The 15,605-nt window shown below is 46.7% G+C and overlaps 1 protein-coding gene across 5 annotated transcripts in view; it reads left to right on the forward strand.

Annotated features, from left to right (window-relative positions):
* The window catches only part of TEP1 (telomerase associated protein 1), a 2,409,067-nt gene that overhangs the window by 774,782 nt on the left and 1,618,680 nt on the right, over window positions 1-15,605 (forward strand). For 4 of the 5 annotated variants that reach the window (XM_069651741.1, XM_069651744.1, XM_069651743.1 and 1 more), the window contains one exon: window positions 5,006-5,110. The exons of the other annotated variant lie outside the window; for it this stretch is intronic. In XM_069651741.1, coding sequence (XP_069507842.1) covers window positions 5,006-5,110 — 105 coding nt within the window. The remainder of the gene's footprint in view (window positions 1-5,005; window positions 5,111-15,605) is intronic. 5 annotated transcript variants of the gene reach the window in all.

Consider the following 15,605-nt stretch of genomic DNA (forward strand, 5'->3'; position numbering starts at 1 on the left):
CCATTGCGGACACTGGCTTCTGACAGATGGGAAATGGGATGGTTTTACTCCGGCAAGGATGGCTCAAAGCCACTAACTTTCACCCTGAACTCTAGTCAAAAGTAGTGGATATGCCTTTCATCTGGGAACACCTGTTTGGCAAGAAGGTGGATCACACGCTTCAGGCTGTCAAAGCAGACACTGATACACCTGTTCCCTGGTCATGCTCCGGCAATGGCATCAGTCTTTTAGATCAAACAAGACGCGTTTCTCAAGGATGCCCCATGAAAACAAGCCCTCGTATTGGTCCCAATCGCACTGATCTAATACCTACACTGCCTCAGACGACAATAAGGGCAAATCCCACCTCTACAGATGGAATCGGCACAGCCGCGGCTCCTCGCACACCAGGGGCCAGTACACCAAGAAGGCCTGACCAGGCTCTCGCATCGCCCCTCCATTTCCACACCCCAGTGGAAGGGCAGATCTCCAAGTTCATCAAGCAGTGGAATTCCATCACCATGGACAAAAGGGTGTTGTCGCTAATCCAGCAGGATCACATGCTGGAATTCATTAGGCGTCCACCCTCCATTCTTCCCTTGTCGAAGGTCAAGAAGCACTTGCCTTTACTATTGTGAGAAGTTCGGGCCCTCCTTTCCAAATGGTCAGTCAAACACGTCCGGTTTCAACAATGAGGCCAAGAAGTGTACTCGAGATACTTTCTTGTCAAAAAGTAGTCAGGGGGCTGGAAACCCATTCTCGATCTGCATCTCCTCGACAGTTGCCGGAAGGATACTTCCTTTCGTCTTTGGACCTGTAAGACGTGTGTTTTCACATCCTGATTCAACTGCGACACCGAAGGTTCTTGAGGTTCACTGTCACGTTAAAGCGCTTTCAGTTCAAGGCTTTGCCGCCGCTCAGCTCAGAGGGTGTTTACCAAATGCCTATCCTCAATGGTGACTCACTTCCGTCTGTACGGGTTCACGTTTACCTGTACCTAGACGACTGGCTGGTCCATGCAGACTCCCTCTCTATGGTTCTTCAGCATACAGAGGCCACTATCAGTTGCTTGACATCACTTGGTGTTCTCTGTCAACTTTGCAAAATCCTGCGTGACTACTCCTCAACACGCTCTGTTCCTGGGAGCTCATCTGGGCACGCTGTCTTGCATTGCTACCCCATCCGAGGACATAGTGAACACAATGCTAAAAATTCTTGTCAGTCCACAACTTGAAATTTCTGCTGGGGATGATGTACTACTACATTCCCCTGATCAGCACTGCAGGCTTCGGATGAGGCCTCTCCAGTAGTTAATCGATGGAAGCAGTTCTCTGGGTTTTGCGAAGAAAAGATCCTACTGACGCGCCCCTTCTGCGATGTTCTGAGCTGGTTGATGCTCTGCGCCAATCCCACCTGAGAGGAACCCTTTTGTCTGCCGGACCATCAGGCCACAGTCACATTGTGTCTCTGGAGGGCTGGGGTGCCCACACGGGCCAACTCCATGCAAGTGATCTCTGGTCCCAAGAGGAAAAGGAACTGCACATCACTGCCCTGGAATTGTGTGCCGTGTTCTGGGCCTGCAAGTCTTTTCTACTGCAGATTCAGGGCCGGGTGTTCCAGGTGTTTACCGACAACACAACCAAGATGTTTTACATTTACAAGCAAGGCAACACCCAGTCCCTTGTTCTGTCAACCGAAAGCTCAGGCCGTATGGACTTGGGCTCTAGCCCACAATCTCTTTCTCATTCCATTCAACTTGACCTGGATACACAACATGTTGGCGGATCCCTCAGCAGAGAACTACAATACTGCCACGAGTGCAAACTTCCAGAAGATCAAGTTCACTGCATCTTCTGCAGGTGGGGAACTCTGGATGTCGAGAACAAGAAATGCGTGACTTTCGCGAACAGCAGATTCCATCGGGCAGTATAATCTGATCTTGGTGGCATCAGCTTGGCTGAAGCGATTCTGGTTCTCTGACCACCTCAGCCTCTTATCAGCACCGCCCATCAGGTTACCTCTGCTCGTCAGAGGTTACGATTAATTCTAATTCTTCCAGCCATCACCGCTTTTGTTTGCGTAAATCACCCCGAGTGGGACTGGTATGCCCAGATCTGGGTGGTGGGCCTAGAGACTCAAGCTACCCAGGCCACTGATGGGGCCCAACAAGGCCGAAACATGTTTGGGGTTGCTTGTGGTCTCATGCAGAAGGGATGTGACCAAGCAATTTGGTCTGGACTGCCCCTTTTGCGGTGGGACCAAGCCTGATTTGCATATGGTCTTTCACTTTTTGTAATGGCAGGTGAAGAACACTGATCTGGAGGGTTGCCCAGAGCAATGCCAGAGGTTAGGATTAATTCCAAACATTCCAGCCATCATCTGCTTTTATTTTGCGTAAGTCACCCCGAGTCGGACGGGTATGCCCAGACGTTGGTCCGGTGCCTGATGGGCCTAGAGAACCAAGCTACTCCTCACTGATGAGGCCCAACAAGGCTTTTGTTTTGTATACCTCCGCTCGTCAACCTTCTGTCCAGCGACGAGCGAGCTGTGTTGCACCACAACACTGCCTCCCTCCATCTGGCTGTCTGGCTCCTGCTTTCTTAGAGTTTGGTGGTATACATTTGCCTCTGGATTGTCAAGATGTGCTGGGCAAGTTCTGGGCGTCGTCCATGATTCTCAGCTACAAGAGCAAGTGGAAATGTTTCTCCATTTGGTGTTGTGGTTGTGGCCTTCAACCCTTTCAGTCTGCAAGCTCAGGACATTTTACTCAACCTTTTATCTTTGGCATGGGCCGGAATGGCTCATTCTTCCATCAAGGTACACCTTGCTACCATTTCTAAATTTACACATTCCTATTATACGCCGGCACTGTGGTCACACGGGCTCATGAGGAATTTCTCAAAGGACTGTTCTGCTCTTTCCCTTCTTTTCGAGCTCCTGCTCCAGCTTGGGAATTGAATATAGTCCTCTACAAACACATGGGACCCCGTTTTGAGCCGATGCACAAATCCTCTGTATGTTTTTATCCTGGAAGAACGCCTTGTTGTTTGCCATCACCTCTGCGAGGCATGTGAGGTAAATCCAGCCTCTCTGGTGCAAATCTCCCTACTTGACTTTCCATAACTCCAAGGTGGTTCTTCGCACAAGCAACAACAAAAAAGAGACTATGGGCTATTTTAAAGACACAGAGGTTCTGCCCATTTAGCAAACAAAAAAGTCAAAACCTAGGAACCAATGCGTCACTTCTCCTAAGAACCTTCTTTCTCAAATAATCCCTCCTATCTCTTTCTTCCAGAGATCATCCAGACCATGGACCAAATAGGTACTGGGTAGCACACAAACCTGACTTTCATGCCCAAGATTTCACCTTCATTCCACCTTAACGAACCAATGGTGTTACCTGTCTTCTTTGGTTCCCCTACCTCTCCTGCGAAATGCTCTTTGCATTCCTTGAATGTGGTGCAAGCCCTAAAATTCAACGTCTCTCGCACTAAGACTTTCCACAAGTGTTGTCAGCTGTTTGTGGCTTTTGGATCGCCTTCCATGGGTAACACTCTTTCTAACCCATTGATTGCACGGTGGATGTCCTCCATTTCTTACTGTCATCAACTGGCTAAGAGGCATCTTCATGACAGGCCTCAAGCTCATTCCATGAGAGTAGTTGCAGTCACAATGGCTTTCTTCTTCGGTGTTCACCTGCTGGATATTTGTAGGGCTTCCACATGGAGATCTGTGCATACCTTCACAAGGTTCTGCTGCATCGACAAGGATTCCACTGAGGAGTCCAGAGCCAGCCAGAGCTACACAACCGGTTTGGGTGAGGTAAGTGTTTTCTGAGGTCAATGTTTTCCTCAGGTGAGCTTGACCTCCGCCCATTGTTGATATTGTATGCACTGCTTAATGATCTATTCAAACAGCATGTACATCTAGGAAAGATCCAATCCTGGAGAAGGAATACCTTACCTGTAACTTCTGTTGTCCAGCATTGGCATCTTTCATAGATTCACATGCAACTCCCCCGCCTACCCTGCTTGGACCTCTTGGCTCAAATTGCCACGTTTACGTGCGCTTGCCAAAATCTTAAAATGGCCTCCGGGGTGGAGGCAAGGGAGACCTGTCAATTGGCTTTGGGGCAATATGACCCATAATGACTCTAATAAAGCATTAAACTGACAGCAGTTTTAACGTTTCAAATATAAACTGCTTTAATGTTACTGAGTAGTCCAAGCCTGACTGTGGGGAATATTCAAACAACATGCAAATCTATGAAAGACACCAATGCTGCAGAACCGGAGTTACAGGTAAGTAGCTAATTTCTTATACCACCCACTCCATGCATGTGGCTAGGCTAAGTAGGTAGGGCCAGTGATCAACGGTATGAAAGGCTTCTGAGAGGTTTGGTATTCCCAGAAGGAATGTGCTGCCACCTTCCATGGTACACAGAGCCTCATTAGGTGTCTGAAGTGTGCAGTCTTCTCAGTGCTAGAATCTGGTCAAAAGCCTTATTGGCAGGAGTAGGGAAGGTTACTTTTGTTGATGTGTGCTTGTAGTTAAAGTTCTCCAACTTGCCCAGTTTAACTCACAAACTGTAGCTTAGAGACGAGTATTGGGATAATTTGGGTTGAGTTGTGGTTTTTTCAATAACTGAGAAATGTGATGGTTGATTTTAGCAGTGAGGAAATGTATACCGTTCAAGGGAAGCATTAACGATTTAAGTGACTGGTGGGATTTGCAGAGATTTTTAATTGTTTGGATAGAATGCATTCATCACATGAGAAGATTTGATAGCTAGATATCAGGATCTTGAGAGATTCAGAAATATCCAAGTAAGAGCAGTCAGGAATGTGTCATCGGCGTGCAGAGCAGGTCCCACTGTAAACCAAAGAGTAATTGAGTACACATCCCCCTACTACCGTTTGTTTCTTTGGTCCTAGAGACAAACCATTATCCTGCCTATACTATGTACTTCAGCCTTCTGTATTTTATCTGTTGCAGTTGTCAATATTTAATTGTATCATACTTACAGGCCTGGAAGTGCAACCCTCCGTCAAAGGTATCCAGGCACAGCAGCCATGCAACTCGACCTGGAAGTGCTTGGGAGTACAGGGATTGGCAGAGTATCTTTGCTCAGGTGGGTGGGCAGTCCTGCAGTGAATGGCGTTGCAAGAGAACCTTTAATTGCTTTCACCTTTTGTATATTGCCTCCACACGGCACTGAGTGTGAGCCTGCTTTACAAACCTAACTGTGTTGTCCCTTCTGGATATAGATCGAATACAAGGACACCTTCAATGCTAAACACTCAGTGAAGTGCCCCAATGCTTGCTAATCAACCAAGAATACTAACTTGACCCACCAAATTGAAGTGATTACCCTTTGCTGTCCAAACGCCACGCCAGCACGTACCTCACCCGCTAAAAGACCTTCTGATGTTTACTGTCATCTAGCTTGGCAGAAGTGAACGTTTTATATTGCCTCTCTGCTCCAGCAGTCGGAGGGTTCAGTCATTGTCTGACACACCGGCCCAACAAATCGCCTCAGCACTTACATCTCTTGGTTTATGTTATGCTAGTGTCAACAATGAAGACATTCTTCACACCAGCTAAAACCACTCGTCAGTTGTGGTATGACGAAAAATAAACATCCCACAGTCTGACCTGCCATTTATGAGGAAACACCCACTGCAAGTCTGTCAGGTGGTGGATGATGTAGTCCTGAAGAAAGTGCCCTCCCTATTACTCATCTAGAGTTCTAAAACACCTCCATACAAGTAGAGCAAAATGTTGGATTCCATTGGATGAAAAGCTAATTCAACCCCTAGGGCAGCAAGCATTTCATTGCTACTAGAGGGATAGGCCAGATTACTGAGGGTCATTTGTGATGTTTGCATCTGACCTATCCAGACGACATTGGTCAAGATTTCCTGAAGTTGACCAAAGAGGGACTGGGTGGGATCTGCCAGATCATTAGCAAGACAAAAGATGTTGAGCCTCAGCAAATGGGTATGACTATTATCTGAGCATGCAAAGATGCTCTTGGTTGTTACAAATGGGCCTTAAAGTTGATGGTCTGCACAGCATCTGGTGCTTTCTATTTTCTGTGACCTCACTTTTTAGAGACTACGCTGATGAATTCATAACGATGAACACTGAAAATGACACCATAATTTTGGTTGGGCACAACTGTTGGGAGGCCTTGTCCCTATGTTTAGATTGTGGAGTTATGTTGTTAAATATATGCAAATATGCAAACTTAAGACTTTCATTGGCTCACCTAGTGCAATCTGTAGTTGAGTAATAAAAGGCAAACTCTAGGCTAGTAACGGGACAGGAAGAAAAACAGGACAACACAGTATTACTTTGCGTATGCAACTGTACACCCACAGAAATTCAAAATGCTGTGTTCTCGCTTCAGTTGTAAGTATTCAGCCCAATGTTTATTTATTGATTATTTATTTGGCGCCTCTACAACAAGCCAGTGTTTCGGAGTGCCACAAGGCATAAGGGAACAGGGGAGCAAGTAAACCATGGAAATTACAATGAATTGATTAAACCAATGGTCCTACTATGCCTTGTAAACCAACAAACAATGGTGGGAACCTCCAAACCCGGCACCTAGAGGTAAAACAATACATATGAAACAGGTGGTGGTGCCGGAAACACGAGAGCAACTGAAGAACAAGGCAAAGGGTATTACATCAAAAATTCATTTTATTTTGTTATAGATTGTAAAAAAATCTTTAATTCTTTTTGTAAAACACATCCTATATAACAGACATTCATACATTCATTCATACTAATACAGCTCAATAAAGCTCTAAAAATAGTGCATTTACATTTTTTAAAGGGAAATGTGAAGAAAGTGCAACAACTGTTCCATTGTTAGGATAAAAAATACGCTTTCTAAAAAAAAAAAAAAAACAATTAATGGGATCAAAAGCAAACAGATACAAATTCTGTGTAATGGAAATGTCAACAACACTTCCAGTGTTCAATGATAATGGTTCATTCCAGACAAAAGTTATCGACTATTAGTGCCAAGACTGTTGATGCCAAGATAAATAAGTCTTCTTAGTCAAATAGGCTTCTTAATACATAGTTTCGACTTGAATAGTTATCTATGTCTTCATCAGGATAGGGATGAACCTAACAACCTTTCTGAAAACCATACACCGGATGGTAAACTGGTCTTGTCTTGACCAGCTTCTCCTCTGTATTAGAGATGCTGGGTCAAATACAGATAGTCCTCGTTATAAAGCACACTCCAGGAAATTTGTAAACATCAAACATCCCTCAAAAAATGGATAAATCTCCTTGACTTTGTATAGATGAAATGTCGGCACCGTCTGTCTCTTATCGAGGCCGACTTCGTAGAAATGAAAGAGGGATAGACAGAAAACTGTGACCGCCGTAACGTCCCCACTGTGTCGCAGTTCCTACTCTGCAAGCAACGCAGCTTTCAATATATGGGGCGTAACACTCCCAAATGTCTTCTGTGCAAGCAATTCGAAGATTAAATGAGGTTGCTGTAATATCCCTTCTGTCAAGTAGTTTCTACTCTGCATGCAGCGCTGCTTCTCACGCAGAGTGACCGTCGCCCACGGAGAGTGGGACGTGGGAGAGTGGGACTGAATTGAGATCTTTTTTGGGTGTCATAGTGTATTGTCGGCTTGGATTTTGGACTATGCCATTTTGGCACAGTGCGTGCAATGGGTACGTGCAGAAGAAGGTAGGAGCTTGTAGGAAAAAGGAAGACCCCCCCACGCTGATCTGTTTGCTGAATCTCTGCAATGTAGTTCTTCCTGCAGCCATTTCAAGGATTCCAGTGGGACAGAGCTCCTGAAGTCCCAATGTCTGTGAAAAATGAAAGCGTTGGGGTTGGAACCCTTGCTCAAGTGGCGCCACTGAAGCAAGAGTTCCAACCCCAACGCTTTTATGCAAGGGAGACACCTCAAATGAGATTGTCTGGACACCAGTGTTAACAAATGATTTTTAAGCATTGAAAAATGTATCATGTATTGCCCTGGCGTTGGGTTTTCTGTGTTATGATAAGATGTTTGTTCTGTACTGACATATGCGCTCAGGCGTAGTGTCTAGAATACTCGCACAAGACCATGCGGGTCAGCCACGCCCCATTGCTTATTTTTTGACACCTCTTTATACTGTGGCTCAGGCTTTTCCAGCTTGTTGGTGAGCAGTTTCTGCATCTCCAATTGTCTGTCACCCTTTACTGTTATGGCACCACATGCTGTGCATTCTTTATTGCTACAGAGCAGCACAGAGCACCTTACACAGCAACGTTTATTGCGCTATGAAGAAACACTCTTCAATGCTCCTTCTCTCACATCTGAGCGTATGTGCCCTTTTAATATTGTCTCATTGTTGCCAGCAGCTGCGCTGTGTGGTGGGTCAGGAGGAGGACACAGACTCTGATCTTCCATTTTTGTCTTATTCTTTATTAAGGCTTCCCGTTTTGCGTTTTTACTGATTTTTACACATAAATACAGATGGATATCAATCTGCTTTCTGTCTGTATTTATTTATAAATATGGACAAAACATACGTAAAAACAGGTCTTTCTGTCTGTTTCTCCTTGATGTCACGCATACAACGCAGGCCAATCGCATTGCAGATTGGCAGCATGCAGAGTGCAAAAGTGGTATAAAAATAGCGTTAAGGTTCTTGAAATTGTTGACAGCATATATCTTAAGGCAGCAGCAGTCCCAGGAGCAACTGTTTGTTATGGACAAAATTGAGCTTGCATTTCTTTCTTTTATGGCTGCATGTGTGCTTTAATAAATGCATTTTTTTAATTAGAATAAATGCCGAAAAATGCAGGTTGTGAATGATCTTTTTATACAACAAAAAATTGAATGTGGATTATTACAGAAAAAAGGCCCGAAAATTAATATGGATAAATAAAGACGGAAATGGGTGAAAAATAAATACCATAAAACCGGGAGCCTTATTCTTTATTAAAGAAAAAAGTGAAAACTACTGACTTTCCCTAATCTGTAGGCTTTCCATACCTAACAGAAACTAACCATGGTGCTCGCCAATTGTCAGTGAGACCAAAATGAAGGTCTGTCCACTGTCCAAACTAATCTAACCTCCGCCTTCCGCTACCAAAACAACTAAGGCACAGGCGAAGGACTCCTTTCACCTGTGGACTGGTTTATTAGCAAGTTTCCTTTCAATTAAGTATTTATTTATTGTATTTATTGTGCATTTGTAAGCAGATTGTTCTTGGCGACTACTTTTATCAAGCCATACAGTTCAGATATCGGGCTCTTCAACTTCTGTGTGTCTCTCTCTCTCTCTCTCTCTCTCTCTCTCTCTCTCTCTCTCTCTCTCTCTCTCTCTCTCTCTCTCTCTCTCTCTCTCTCTCTCTCTCTCTCTCTCATTTTGTTCTCTTGTTATCTTTGTTTTCTCTTTTAGCTTGGAGCTCTTATGCTCTTCTCTGATGGGTCACAGTTGACTCTCTCTTTATTCAATGTGCAATCCTTCTCTTGATTAGGACAAACAACTCAGTTCCAACTACCATTCTTACTCTTCTTATGTATTTCCAAGACCGGATCTTTCCTGAGACAAATAGGCAGATGTCAGCAATTATTCTTGCCCTCTTCTAACACTTGGGTTTTACTGGCAGTATGAGTGTTCCAGTTATGAATCTCACTCTTTTTCAATGTGTGTTCTTTACTTGGATGAGTAGGAGTGCTACAATAGTGATTCTCACTCTTTAAATACTACTTCTTTACTGGGACGCTCACTCTCTTTCAATACTTGGTCTTTACTGGGACGATCGTATGCACAATACATTCAAACCAATCTTTTTTTTGTTTTTGACAAATGCAAAATAGTGACCTAAAGTGATTGCGGCACCATTTGTGGTATATTTTCTGATGCTTGTGGATCTGCTTAGGATCACATGCTGTGCATATAGTCCGACATCAAGTGGAAATCTCAGAGTATTGCATCTTTGTTTCAAAGATCGAAAGGGATGTCGACATGGGCGTGACTGTGACTCTAGCCCTAACGTGACATGTAGTGTACCCAAATTCCCTCACACGTCGAGGTCGCTCAGATTGTTTTTTCTGCCAACCTATCTGGTTACTTAAGCAGAGCTCTTAAGAGTATTATGTGACTAAATTCGTTCCATGGCCTACGGTCGTCTAGTCAACCTCGACAACCTTCTCAACGACTGCTTTGTGGTTTTCCTGGCACCGCCGACATCTGCAATTGCTCGATGACGGTGACATACTCAACGACTGTCGACCGCGTGGCCTCGGCCCTCTGGCCTGGACCTTACAGTAGGGAGAGTGGGGCCCTAGGTTTTAATACTTCTCTCTGAGAATGTATTTCCTTCACCCCTCTCTTCCTCTCTTTGGTCTGGCTGCCGCTAACCTCTGCTATGGAGAGACTCCTTTTTTAATTCTGCCCGTCGTCTAAACGTTGGGCAGCCTACGCTATGGAGGCCGAAAACCTTTCCCCCATCATCGCTGTCGCGTCGGACGACAAGGAATCCGTCAGCAGCCATGTCTCCATCGACCTCTCACCAGAGACTGCGTGCTCCCAAATGCCCGTCCCCGGCCCGACAGACAGACAACCAGCACTGTTATGGGGAGATCACACCCCGGCAACAAGGGTACCCACGTGTACTCAAGCAAACAGCCCCTAAGGCCTCTTTGACGGAGTCAGCGAAGAAGCGCTCAACGCCTACAGGACTGCTGAAAATGTCAAAGGCACCTTCCGAACCTCGCGGTTCGGCGCCCTCCAAGCAACCACATTCGCGGCATGTGACTGGGCATCCTTCTGGAACGGGCGTTCCCCCTAGAAAACCCACTGTCGTTGACCCGGCACCCAAGGGCGCACAAGCGCTGAAGGAATCGGTGGGGTCGCCGATGACGACTGCACCTTAAGGCACATCAAGAACCTCCATACAGCAGCCGAAGCTGCGCTAGAGCCTTTCTGAAATTATTTCGGCAGCCAGCGAGTACAAGGGCACCCCTACTTGCCAAGAGCACTATTCTGAAGCACCTCTGCCTCTCTCTAAGGCCTTATTCGAAAATTCTTCCCCTTCTGGACAGCTCTTCCCTCCTCCTGGCCATTCAGCTTCCTCTCTGTGGACTAGGGAAAGGTTTGAGCAATACATAGACAAATTGTCCCAGTTCATTGACTTTTCAGACCGATATATTATACCCAAGAGACCTAGGGAAGTTGTCTCCTGCCCCATCCCCTCAAAATTGCAGAAACTGACCACCTCTGCAAAGGGACACCAAGAAGACCTCTTGAATGTCCCAGATGACCCAACCCAGGTGGATTCTTATGAAGAGCTTAACCCCTTTGATCAAGACCCAGCTGATGAAGACCCAGACTGGGATCAGGCGGAGGACCAGGCCCTTGGTTTACACCGATGCATACCGCTGACCCGGGCATCATCTGTCTAGATCCCCCTTCTACTCCTTCACAAAGAGATTTGTCACCTGTTGACGACCAGGTGTTGTTCAACCTCCATTTTAAAAAGAGCAGCTGACCATTTTAAAATTGAAACACACGAAGCCGCTCCAGACTCAAACTTTGCGGTGGAGATCCTCAAGGAAAAGGCTCCAACTAGCCAAGCCATTCCTTTGCTGAATTCTATAAAGAGGCGCCTGGCCCCTTCTTTGATGTCCCCGTCTCTCACACGGGCAGTCAACACCCGGGTTGAGAAATTATTTTGCCCATCACCCTCCGACCCCCATTACATCAGGGTTCATGCCACACCAGACTCCCTGGTCGTCAGGACCACTTGGAAGATATGATATGATATGATATGATATGGTATTTGTAACGCGCCTATACACAAGTGTTTCAAGGCGCGACGAGGCAGGGAGGGAGGGAAACAAGGGGAAGACAGACAAACGATCCTACTAGGCCAGGTGTCATTCAGATCGCGCAAGTGCAGAGGTAAGGGGAAAAGGAGAAAGTGCAGGGGGAGAAACGATCCTACTAGGCCAGGTGTCATTCAGATCGCGCCACTTTCACCACAGATGGTGGAGATACTACTGTCCTCAGCAAAATCCCCTCCGGACAAATGCCGCAAGAAGCTTTAAACCATAGGTAAGCAGGTCACCACCTCTGCGGCCTACTCCACAAGTATTGCAAATAGCACCATGCTCCTGGCGAGTTACATTGATGTCCAGTGGGGCCAGTGCAGGATGGTCTTCAGGATGCTCCAGAGCCCACCTGATCATGTTATGTTATATATATTTCTAAAGCGCACATACACCCGGAGGTATCTTGGCACTAGGTGAGGCAGGAAGCAGCAGTAAGTTAGGAAAGCCTAAAAGAGATAAGTATTTAGAGCGTGGCGGAACGACAAATGGTTGTCAACCGCACAAAGCGACAGTGGGAGACTGTTCCAGGTTTTTGCGGCAATAATCGTGCCTGTTGGTGGTCGTGGCTGAAGACAGACCAGTAACCCAAAACATACTGAAAAACGCACTGGATGCTGCTGAAACCGCTGAACGCACCCTTGCTCAGGGTACCCTACTTAAAAAGCATGCCTTTTTAAAGAACTCTGGGTTCAGACCCAAAACTCAAGCCTCTCCAATTAACAAGCCAGTGGAGGATTCCAACCTTTTTGGGAAATCGGTTGATGACGCCCTAGAGACAGCAAAGAAAGTACACAAGACTCTAAAGTCACTTAGACAGATCACAGATAAACCTTTTCACCAGCGTGGAGGCTAACGCACGCCGGTCCTTTCGTGGCCAGTCTTTCTCCCGCTCGCCCAAGGGGCAATACGTCTCAGGGAATACCACCTGGTCATCCGGTCAAGGCTACTCTGGTAACTTCCAATACCAGCAAAGAGGCTCTCGTAGGGGCAAGGGTAGAGGCAGAAACTCTACTCTTAGAGGCTCCAAGGCCTCCACCTCAGTGACTCGCCGGTTCAAGTCCCCTCCCACGCGTCCCCGGTCGGGGGTCGCTTCATTCATCCACGCCTGGGAGGGGATCACTTCTGATCAGTGGATACTAAAAAGACTGTTGCCCACGGGTATTGTATCGAGTTTCTCCGACCACCTCGCTACCACCCACCGAGAAGCAGGCGCCTGTCGCCAGAACACCTATGCATCCTGCTGGAAGAAATTCAGGTCCTGCTGGAAAAGGGCGCTATCGAAGTCATCCCCCTTCTCCAGGTAAACAAGGGTATTTATTCAGTGTACTTCCTTGTACCCAAAAGCCCTGTTTTAGACCTGCACCCTGCGAACAAGTATGTCAAACCTCAAAAGTTCAGGATGACAACACTTAAGGAGGTAATCTCACTGCTGCAGCAGGGGGATTACATGGCCACATTGGACATGAAAGATGAATGCTATTTCATTGTTTCCAGCGCACACAAAGTACCTCATGTCGGACACCCACTATCAGTTCAAGGTTCTCCCCTTTGGCATTGCCTCAGCCCCAAGGGTATTTACAAAGGTATTGGTGTTAGTAGCGGCCCACCTGCGCAGGCATTCCATCCCAGTCTATCCCTACCTCAATGACTGGCTCAAAACGGGGGATTCATTGGGAACATGCCAAACAAATGCACAGAGGACGGTAAATCGCCTCTTCAACTGAGGATTCCCATCAACAAGAATAAATCCAGTCTAAACCCCAGCCAGGTCAAACAGTTTCTAGGGGCTCTAATTCGGTCAAAAGACAGGCTCATCTTTCCCTCCAACGAGAGGGTTCAACACATGCTGTTCCAGAAACCCTCACTATGTAGCCAGTCACCAGGTGTCCATCCACAAAACCATGCGACTGCTGGGCATGATGGCTTCCTGCGTCTACCTAGTTCCTCACGCTCGTCTGCGCATGCGCCCCATGCATGAGTGGCTCTCGAGCCAATGGTGTCAGGCCAGTGGTACGATCTAGTGGTTGTCTCAGCAGTCCTCCTCTAGTCTCTACAGTGGTGGTTCAGGGAAAACTTTCTGCAGGGGAAACTTTCACCACCCCCACAGTGGAAGCCACTTTCACCACAGACGCATGTCTGACGGGGTGGGGAGCTCACCTCCTTTGACAGATGTTGCATGGCATGTTGCCTCCAGCAGTAGCATTCAAACACATCAACCTGTTGGAACTGCTAGCAGTGTTCAAGGCCCTGAAGGCATTCCAGACACACCTCCAGCGGAAAACAGTTCTAGTCCTCATGGACAATACTACGGCCATGTACTACTTAAACAAACAAGGGGGCACTCACTCTCTAGGGCTGTCCCAACTGTCCCAAAACACCTGGAAGTGGGCACTCAAATGCATGTTCTGGCTTTCACAATATGTTCCAGGGGAACTCAATCTTCTGGTAGACGTACTCAGCAGAGACTTCCCCCTACCCGTAGAGCATGAGTGGCGGCTACAAGAGGACATTTTGCTCAGCGTCTTCGCAGAATGGGGCTTCCCAGAGATTTATTTATGCGCCACTCTGGAGGACGCCCAAAGCCCAGATTATGCCTCCAGGTACCCGCTTCAAGAGTAACAATCTTTGGATAACATGGGCCGGGAGATTTGTCTACGCTTTCCCACTGATTCCCCCTACTCAACAGAATACTGCATAAGATGCACCACAAACCAGTCACGATAATCCTGGTAGCCCCTATGTGGGCCCGCCAACCTTGGTACGCCCATCTCATGGCAATGTCAGTACCCCCTCCCAGGAAGCTGCCATGCCCGTACAACATGCTGTCTCAAGATCAGGGAGAGACACTACACCCATACCCTCAAACTCTCAATTTAGCAGCCTGGCGCCTAAGGGCATAGAGTTTGGGCCCCTTCATCTCCCTCATAGATGCATGGACATATTCAGAGAGGCACGGAAACCTACCACCAGACATTGCTACTCCAGCAAATGGAAGCGCTTTGTTATCTGGTGTAATGTTAAGTGCATCAAACCTATAGATTGCTCACCTAAAGATATCGTCCTTTACCTAACTCGCCTGTTAGATTGAGGGCTGGTTTTCAATTCTCTTTAAGTCCCCTTAACTGCGCTTTCGGCGTACACCACGTCCCAGAGCAAGGTTTCATGGTGGAAAATTCCTTTAATTTAACCCTTTATGGAAGGGATAAAGGGACTTCATCCCTCTTTCTCCAATCCAGCTCCCGGGTGGGACCTGAATGTTGTTTTTACTAGACTAATGGGACCTCCCTTTGAACCAATGCACAAGGTTAGCCTTAAAGCACTCACCTACAAGATCGCCTTCCTGCTATAATGAGAGTTAGTGAACTGCAGGCCATTTCAGTTCAGGACCTATTTGTCACAATTCGCAAAGACTAGGTGGTTTTGCGCACACACCCTTGCTTTGCGCCCAAATTTATCTCAGTTCATGTAAACCAGTCAATAGAACTACCCACCTTTTACCAAAACCCCACTAACGTGGCAGAAAGAATCCTCCACACACTGGATGTGAGGAGAGCGGTTATCTACTATCTGGAAAAGACAAAGCCACTAAGAAAAACAAACCAGTTCTTCATTTCAGTGGCAGCTGGTATAGAAGGGGACCCTGTCTCGAAATCATCTATTTTCAATTGGATCACACACTGTGGTACACTCTTGCCAAGAGAGATCTACCCTTCACACCTAGAGCACACTTGACTCGGGGCACAGGTGTTACCA

The sequence above is a fragment of the Ambystoma mexicanum genome, chromosome 3p, assembly GCF_040938575.1.
Source record: "Ambystoma mexicanum isolate Mex_15411 chromosome 3p, UKY_AmexF1_1, whole genome shotgun sequence".
Taxonomy (NCBI): Eukaryota; Metazoa; Chordata; class Amphibia; order Caudata; family Ambystomatidae; genus Ambystoma; species Ambystoma mexicanum.